Genomic DNA, 9,693 nt, shown 5'->3' on the forward strand with positions numbered 1-9,693 from the left:
CTTTACAGCCGGGTTTCCACCAGTGGGATATAGCCTATCGCACTGATTTCGCACTGACATTCCTTAATACGATTTTCTTATCGCAGCGGTGGAAAGACCAGTCCGATAATTTTTTTAAAAATAACGCACTGATTTGCTTTCGAATTTTTAGTGCAAAATTATCAAAAAGTTTTCATATTTTCGCACTAGTGCGATAAGAAATCAAAGGGTGCTGCCTAATTTAAAATGCATACAGCAATAATTTTTACAACGCATTTACATATTTGTGAATCAACTGACGCTAGGAATCTTAAAGTTATGCACAAGTTTTGAGAAGATGATATCGACTTTCTAAAGTTAGTATCAGATTTGTTTATAACATGTTTAATCATTGACAACAGATGATCATAACGCCTGTGGGGACATACGAACAAATCTGGAAACAAATCCACAGCTGATGTGAAATTGATAACAAAGTACGATATAAAACATATTATACGTAGTTAATAAGGTTTTATTAACTTAAAAAATATTTCTCATTTCTTGATATATTGTGTAAAAAGCACCAAATTCTTCTCCTTTTAAATAAACATCTCTTTCGTCTTTTTCTTCTTTCCATTTCTGAATTTTTTTTACGTTGTTCTGTTATTATGCTGTCCATAACAACAACTGAAGCAGCAACATAGTCATGAAAAGAAAACATTTCTGTCATCTTTTTCATTTTTTTTCGCACTACCGCGAAATCAGTTCATTACATTTATAATTCCATTTTTGCGCATAATTTTATTTTCACCACTCTTGAGTTTATTGAAAGCCTGGTCTAGGTATAATTTATCGTACTTTCTCTCAAATGAAGATATCAAAGGTTTTGGTAACAATATTTATTTAATGTCTCCGGTTTGTGTGTGCTTGATTGTTATTTCAGAACCAATAGAACATTTGAAACACGCAAATTACCAACGAGAATCATTTCTGGGACTTCCGTGGAAATGAAGCAGCAAGTAAAATTAAAGCGCGCTAAACGGTCAAACAAGAAGGGTGTGACCTAAATAAATCGCTGTCTCTCTTTAAACTTAGAGAGATTACCTGTTAAGGAAGTTACTGTCACTTTAGTCACTCTGTTGAAACAAATCTGCAGAGGTGGAGCGGGGTGGATCTGAAACTTTTTGGACTCCATAGGGCAAAGACTTCCTGGTTATTATTAAAACAACACAACAAATAAATATTTAATTGTATAACTATATATAAAATTTTATAATCTATTTTTCACGCATTTTGATTCAACGTTACACAAGTGAGAAGCCAAAGTTAAAGCTCTTAAAAATTTATTCCATTCTAAATCAAAATTAAGGCGTTTACAAGCTTTACGATTTACTTCGTCTCTACTACTCAATCTGTTTTTGTACTACTCAATCCAATCGGTTACTTCCGTTCCAGGAAACTTTTTTAAACTTTTAAGAACGGCTTTTTTTGCAACATCAGAACCAAAATGCAAGCATTTTCTTTTAGGAGCAGTGAAGAACATTGCTCCAACAGTGTTTGCAACTATCATCTGCAGCTTCGCAAATAACCCGTTCTTCTGCCACCTCGAAATCTGTGACAAGATATGATTAAAATTTATATAAACACGCGCATAAGAAAATCATTCTGTTCTACCTTGCTTTCCATAAAATTTCTTAACACTCATTTTTTTCTTGGAGTATATGATAGCTGCTACAACTTCATTTTGATTAAAAACTACGTTTCGCTGAACGACTTAAATCTCTTAAAATGCTGAAAGGCTGATCGCATGAGGCGAGTTGACCCGGTTAACTGGACTATCTCGATTAGAAGGGCTGATAATTTCGTACCATAACATAAGAAAAAATCAGTCGGGACATCCGACAGGAGCAATGACATAAGAAATTTCCAGTCCACCTAGCCGAGTATTGACCCTCGGTTCAACAAAACAAAATCTCAACAATCCAAGCTGGCTCCTTTCTCATGTGATTACATTTTACTTTCTGTAAGCAAAGCTTGGGTCATGCGATAAGGCCTTAAGTAATTTTAACTGAAGAAAGAATAAAACATTTAAACGACCAATGTTGTTAAGAACGCAGAAAGACATAAAAATTGATTCTGTCTTTTTTGTGACTTGATGCCTAATTTGTCATTCAACCGTACATAATTGAATCAAAAGAATACAGACAGATTTGCATGAGGCGAATTGAAAACACTATTTGGCGGCAAAAATTAGTTGCTAAAGACTTTCGTGATTTCCACAAGACACAAAAAAACATGTGTCTAATTTATAATCCGGATGCAAAATCTCTTTTCAGTATTAAAAACAAAATATTTATCTGAAATCTTGCCAGAACAAATTATTGAATGTATTCCAAATGGTTCCAAAAACTGTTTTACTTTTCAGCAAAACGAATTTTTCAATGCAAAATCAAAACAAATGGGACTGCGCATGCGCGTTTACATTTCAACCAGCCAATTAGCCGTTTAGTTCGCCCCGCGGAAAACTGCATCAAGTCACTTACTGGTAATAAACAAGATTTAAACTTATCATCACACTTGCAATCGGTTGCCATATACTTTCCATCGTTAAATATGCCGTACCCTTTTTTTCCTTTAGCAACGTACCTAACAATATGCGTAACATAAATATTATCATGCCATAAGAAAACAAGCTTATTCTGGCCTTTCTTTGACAGTTGCAGTTCTTATTAACGGACAATGACTGAAATTATTATTGACTGTTTATTAAACGGGAAGACAATTATTGAATTAAATGAGGAAAAATTTTGTCCAACCAAAGTTTTTATCTTTACGGACGTAGATGGAAACAATAGTTTGACTAACACCTTTTGGGCAGTCCTATTAATGGAAATGATATGATAAATGATTTTTCTGTGCATAACATTTGAGGTTTCTTGCCATTCTTCCTGTGCAATCAATTTTTTTACAAGTTTTTTATTACCCAAGTCTATAATCTCATCATTCTTAAAGTCTGATCAAAACCTTGGAAGTCTAATCAAAGGAACAAAAAAAAATAAAGGGACAAAAACAGCCTGTATAACAGGATATTTACCTTGGACATTGATCATGTGTTCTGCAGCATTTGTCAACCTCCTTAAACAATCCTAAATCATCTTTTGATGCAGCAGTATTATTCTTTCCACACCAAAGTGTTCCTAAATTGTAGTTGGAATAAAATAAAATTCTTTGGTTATTACAAATTTTTGCAAAAAATGTGTATGGCAATTAACTTTGAAATTTCTTACAAACCTTTAATTATTTTTCCACCAAGTTCTCTCACATCCGGCGTTACTTCACCTTCTCCATTAGCTACATAAGAGAGGACTTTATCAGGAAATAGACGCAAAAAACAAAGAAAAATGAAGAATGTGAATATGATACGATACGATTGATGACATTCATATTTTCCACTAATTATGCATGATATTATGAAAACGTTGGATGCTGTATTTCATAATTTAGCAAGAATTATCACCTTAATATAAATTTTAAATTTTAGCTGTTCTGATATGGCTTACAGAAGCACAAATTTTCTGCTTTAAATATTGGGTGTCATAATCTTGCCTAACATTTAAACTCTTATACTACAAAAGCCAAAAAAGATCCAAAATAAAAAAGGAAATAAATTCCAAGTTAAGGCCTAAAATATCAATTTTAAAACAACAACAACAAAACAATTCTTACACAAAAAGAGAAAAAATTATTCTTGCCTTCTTTCAAAATCTGAATCAACTCTTCTTCTCTTTTAGTAAGGTCCAAGCTGGCAAAATCCGATGCGTCAGATAGTTGCTCTATTCTCTTGGAAATGTTTTCCCTGGTAGCCACAGAAGCGCTATTGACCAAGTTGAACACAATTGCGAATGTAAGGAGCGAGTACCTGTTGCAAGAAGTCATGAAATTACATTTCTATTTCCTTTTTTATTTTCTCAAAAATACATCTGCATCCGTGACAAGCATTTTCTTTTCTGTAATTTTTTTTCGCTGAAAGAGCTGTTGGTTTTATGAGCACTGGGAACACAAACAATGCTTTAATTCTATTGAAATGACATACTGAACGACCAACAATAACAACGGAGCAAACAGAGAGGTTTCCTATATGTTTGCCTTCATGATTAACTTGTATTTAAATTAATCCACAGATGAAAGGAAAAACGAAGGAAACTTCAGCGAGGGGAAGATCCTCTATAATTTTGCGAGGATTCTTCTTGCTTTTGATCAAAAGAAACTTTCACGAGAAGAGTCACAAAAAAACTCTACCCGTAAAGTAATTTCCACCACCATACCAACAGCTTTACCAAAAATTGTCGTTGCGTTCCTGTGACAATTTCCTGAGCCACTCCTAATATCCTAAGCTACTAGAATCTGATCAATTCAATTTCTCTCATAAAATTAGGACTCTTAAGTACAAGATCCATGATATCCCAATTCACACTTAGACTGGAGTACAGTCACATCTTTCTTAGTTTGACGATCCCTGCGCTTCTGTATTTAAGTTGCTTGCATACATTTCCATAAACAGAAGTAACAGATCTTGCACCACAAATTTCACCCAAAATTCAATATAATATTGTTGCTAAGATATCTCCTCTGGAAATCAGAATTCGATTCGAGAAATAAAACACGGCATGAACATCAATTATTTGCTTGCTAAAAGAAATACAAAATAATATAGGGCTTACCATGAAATCATTTTGACGTCTTTAAGTTTTGATCACTGCAAGTCTTTTCAGCAAATGTAAGAAAAGTGGATTGATTTTTTACGTTTATAGGTTCAAGATGTACCTTAACAAACAAATTGCATCCACTGATCATATTCTGCATGAAATGTCAATAATGTGAAGCCTATGAAAAGAATTGCATTGCTTAATATTGTTTGTGTGACACCAAGCGTGATAACGCGAGCAACTTTTTTCAAGGGTTATAATTCATTGCCACGCGTTCCTGTAAACATGTTTTGATTTTCTACTGTACACCAATTGCAATTTAGCAACCTTCTGATCATAGCCTGCATTCAATGTTAACTTTGTGAAGTCTGTCAAAATGATTACATTGGTTACTGTCGTTTGTATAGCGTGATAACGTGAGCATTGTTTTTAAAGGTCATAAATCATTATCACGCATACCAGTAAACATGTTTTGATTTTTCACTGAACACCAATTGCGATTTGATACATATTCTGATCATAGTCTGCATGATATAGCGGAATTTGGTGCATTTAGCGTAGGAGTTTAAATATTCACGGGTCAAGGAATAGTTGCGCACTGCCTAATTTTTTTGACTCTCATAGTATTTCAAATACATTATGGTAAGTGCCGAACAGATATTTACGAAATTGCGACGCAAGAAATATGAATGAATCCAGTGAAATTTTCAGCGACTAGATTTTATAGAAGCTAAAGCAGTATTTTATGTGCTCATTCAAAACAGGCACCTGTTTTGAATGAGCACATAAACTAAGGTTTATATTAGCGGTGTTAACTTGGAAAATGCCTCCTGACCTTTTTGAATATTGCGAGTAACAAAATTTTAAAGCAAGTTATCTTTTACTCTTGTTGTAATTTAAGTATTTACACGACCCATATTTAAACAAAGAACAACAATGTATTGCTTCTTACATGAAGTACTTGTTCATGTAACAGGATCTTCAAAAGCAATACTATCTCACAATCTATTGTAAAATATGCAGTAGTCTCAGCCTTAACAGCCTCCTTGATTTCGTTACAAAGCCATGGGAACATTTAGAGATGAATAACGGTCTCTCAAGTGCTGTGTCAAGAAGAGCAAGCAAATAAAAAACATTGGACAATTTTCTTTTGAAAATAATACGTCCCTCCCCCCTAAGTTTAAAAAAATGTAAAAGTGGTAAATTAACCATAAGAAGGAGAGCATCATCATCTTTTCAGTCTCACGATGAATAGAACAAAAACTTTACTTTGACTTGAGTCAAATGCTATATCAACTTAATTGGTGCTAAGCGAGGTGTAATGAAGAATTAAGAAGAACTGTTTCCATCCAATGAGTTCACAAACTGCTAGAAAATATAGCGATAAAAACAGTAAGTAAAAATGTTTTTTTCTTTCATACGTCAATTTCACAAGAAATGCTGTTAATTACAAGGCCCAATTTAAGCTGTTTATAACCAGAGATTGATTGCAAACACAAAATATTAACATTAACAAAGGGTGGTAGCCTTATATTTTATATTAACTTTATAGGCCAGTACACATCATTGAAAAAAATTATTGAGTTATATTCCGTCGTTTTTATTTGCACTTTTTTATACTCGATTAAAAACGCACTCGTGGATAAGCACGTGTACCCTTGTATAGGCGCAGCAATGTCTTACTATCACCACTGATAAGCACTGCGCTTGATTACGGCATTTACAGTATGCTAGTCAACGTGGTACACAAAACGTCGGGGAAGCTGGAATAGGATTTGAAAAGGCCTGGCATTGCTTACATTTTGTGTTATTCAACCAACAAATTCCTGTGAAAATTTATAGTACATAGACCCAAATACTGCTCCAGGATTTACTTGATATAAACATAGCACACATCAAGAGATGTCGTGAGGTTATTTCGCTAAAAAAATCAAATAATTCAATGAATAGGAAGAAAATATAGTTGATTTAGCGTCTGCGATGAAGGGTGATATAAATTCGTTAGTGCTATCGTATAAAAAAGGTGCGTTTTGTTCCATTTTTGCGCCGAAAGTTGTCGCTTCTGTCTTTTATAATTAACCAAAATGTGAAATATGAAAGATAAATACTAGTAGCTAAAATAAAGAAAAAAATATGATAGGATACAAGTCAAGTTTGGTAAGAATATTTACTTCTGTTATGTCTTAAGAAAAGAAGTTGATCTCGTAGATTTATTCTCAGTTTGTTGGTCAAGGTAGCATAATTAATTCTCCATCTTCCTGAGAAAGAATAGTTTTCAATCGGCACTCTTTCCGTTTGATATTTTTAAAAAGTAATCCGTAGAAATTTTTATTTTTTATTTTTACTTCTATTTTTATTATAAAGAAATAATAAGATATCAAAAGAAAGAGTTAACCGATGCATAATATTTGTACTTTGCAAGCGAACGTTTCGTCATTCGTATGAAGCTGTATGCGATGGATAAAAAAACGTGTAAGCAACTTACTTGCAGAGAAAAATGTTCGACCTCGTCCCCAGGGTCTTGTGGCCCCTGAACCGTTATTACGGCGCAAAATGCCCTGGAAATGAGGTTGATACTTATTCCCACAAACGTTCTTTGAAAACCAACTCTCCATACTATGCCCTAAATGTATAAGTGTATTTCAAGGAACCAAATTATAAGCAACTGTACTAAACTCTGCCAGGAGGTTAAGCATCTTAATACAATATAATAACAATGATATCCAACAAACTATTCTTGGTATACCTACATTAGCTTCCACAATTGCTTTTTCGTGTTTCCAAGATTTAACCGACTGATAGCCTTGTGGTAGAGCGTTCGCTTTTAGTGCGGGAGGTCTTGGGTTCAAACCCTGGCCGAGTCATGCCAGAGACTATAAAAGTGTGAATCTATCCTTTCTGCTTAGCGTTCAGCATGAGAATAGGATTGATATCTTAGGCGGTTGTCTAGTTGAGCGATTGCTGTTGCTTCCACGACTTTCGTAGCTCAAATGGGAGCTTTAAATGCGCTAGGACCCCCTTCGCAGGACCCTCGTTGATAGCAGTATCAATAGGAACTGAAGAGGCTATCCTGGGTAAATAATAGTAATAATAATAATAATATCCGTTTGTAATCATTTAATTTTTACCTGATTTTTAACTAAGCTTGAAGGAAGAAGTACAGAGTAAGATTTACCTTGTACATTAAGTGAACGTGTGAAATCAAAGTTAACAGCTGCGCGTAGGTACGGATATCTTTGTAAAATGTTTTTCATCATCTTGAAATTTTTTTCATTTTCTCGAAGGCGACAGTTTATCTGAAAAAACTACTTTTTTAAACTCTCTAGTAGAGAGGATGCAACCTATTCGTATAAATTTTGGCGCGTAATATTGTTTGAGCGTATTAATTTTTGTTAAGAAACTGGCGCGAAAATTAACACGCGCGAAAATTTAGGTACGTAGGATATCTTTCAAGGGATTATTTAATGATGGATTTAGTTTTGTGGTTCATCGGCAACGTGAGAATTTATACGATTTTATAGAGATTTAATTTTGCGAATCCGACCTGCAACAAGTATTTTGCGATTTTTTTGTTGTTGCAAATAAGCGATTTTCCAAACAATTTCGCCTTGAAAAAGATATTAAATTGATGCTTTTGTTTTGAGGAATTCATTTTTCCTAAATCCTGCTAAGTGCCGCAAAATTATTTAACAAAGCATTAATTAATCCTTTTACACAACATCCGGCAAAATTTATTTTTAAAAAAATGGAAGAATTTCATGTTATTCACATTATAAAGTCTCTAATTTATACACTATTTACACCAACATATTAAAATCGCTATCACAACCAACTTCATTCACAGTCTCTGTATTATACAATTTCCTGCTATGTCTCCCTTTCGCGCCTAAAAGATCAAGCTCCGTTGTGCCCTATTCACTATAAGTGCTGTAGTGATATTCTTGTCCGACTACTAAGCAAAAAACAACTATGTTCCAAGGACATTTGGAGCATATGAAAAAATTTAACGGAATAGAACCCTGCAAATTAAGACAATGGGATTGACAAACGAACCAAATTTGGTACTGGAGACGGAGCTTGTGCTGATTTCTGTCAGAAATCATTCATTCTCAGGATATTTTTAATGGGCGGGCCAAAAAATGACAAGATTTTCTTTTCATAAAAAAATACCCAAAAATGTCCGCTACAGGGTCGATTTAGTTATGGTAACAGAACAACAAGCAAATGTATACATTTGTAATTAACTGTCTGTTCGTTTTTGTTTGCTTCTGGTTAAGTAAACTTCTTTAAAGCTTTGTTTACGCTTAGATTAATGCAAAATTTAGCACGTGGATTCGAAATAATGGGGCGCGTAGGTGACAAAAAGAAATATTTAAACACGACTTAACAGAAACAAAACTTTGTTTAATTATTTTGTTTGAGTCACAAAACAACACGATAAAGGATATTTCCGATATCCCGAATAAAAAATCGGGATAATTGGTTAAAGGTTACAAATCTTTACAATGTTAGATCAGAATTATTATTTTTCGCTGACAAGTAATTTTTTTTACTAGTCACGCAACTAGATTTACAACAAAGAAACGTTTAAATTGTTACAGATGGCTTTTTTTCTTTGACTTTCAAAGTCACGCCCAAATTAGATGCTTCATTTAATAAAAAGTTGGCACTGGTTAAAATGTATATGGCATATACTATTTACTAAATCTTTCCGTGTTCTCAAGAAAAAATTAAAAGGGGAAATTACGAGCCCAAAAAAACACAACAAAAAGTTAGTCGTTCACTTTAAAGATTGAACCTCTGGAATAAATATGGTTGTTTACGATTCACAAATTACCGCGCGAATAACTTTTATTTCTAAGTTTACACAATAACTGAGAAGTTTGGAAAATGTTTATGCTCCGTGTCAGTATTCTGCCGAACATTTTCCATCACAGCTCATCCACAGAACCTTAATAAATATGACGTCATATTGGCGGAACAAAAGAAAAGCTGCATTCACAAGTAGCTGTCTAAAATGCTTATG

At 33.8% G+C, this 9,693-nt stretch overlaps 1 protein-coding gene across 1 annotated transcript; it reads right to left on the reverse strand.

The window, feature by feature from the left end:
- Positions 1 to 1,047: 1,047 nt before the first annotated feature.
- Positions 1,048 to 4,418, reverse strand: LOC130648251 (uncharacterized). The gene is made up of 7 exons (XM_057454291.1): positions 4,360 to 4,418; positions 3,940 to 4,011; positions 3,714 to 3,880; positions 3,253 to 3,312; positions 3,056 to 3,158; positions 2,505 to 2,607; positions 1,048 to 1,573 (listed from the first exon to the last, which is right to left on the reverse strand). Exons 1-7 carry the CDS (start codon positions 4,416 to 4,418, stop codon positions 1,385 to 1,387), a joined length of 753 nt encoding a protein of 250 aa, XP_057310274.1. The 3' UTR covers positions 1,048 to 1,384.
- Positions 4,419 to 9,693: the final 5,275 nt, after the last annotated feature.

This window comes from Hydractinia symbiolongicarpus, chromosome 6, assembly GCF_029227915.1.
Source record: "Hydractinia symbiolongicarpus strain clone_291-10 chromosome 6, HSymV2.1, whole genome shotgun sequence".
NCBI classification, from domain to species: domain Eukaryota; kingdom Metazoa; phylum Cnidaria; class Hydrozoa; order Anthoathecata; family Hydractiniidae; genus Hydractinia; species Hydractinia symbiolongicarpus.

Coding starts and splice junctions, on each gene's coding strand:
- LOC130648251 (XM_057454291.1), bottom strand. CDS start 4,418: ATGGATCTTGTACTTAAGAGTCCTAATTTTATGAGAGAAATTGAATTG. Junction 3,881..3,939: donor TGCTTGTCACGGATGCAGAT/GTATTTTTGAGA, acceptor TTCTTGCAACAG/GTACTCGCTCCTTACATTCG. Junction 1,574..2,504: donor TTAAATCTTGTTTATTACCA/GTAAGTGACTTG, acceptor ATCTTGTCACAG/ATTTCGAGGTGGCAGAAGAA.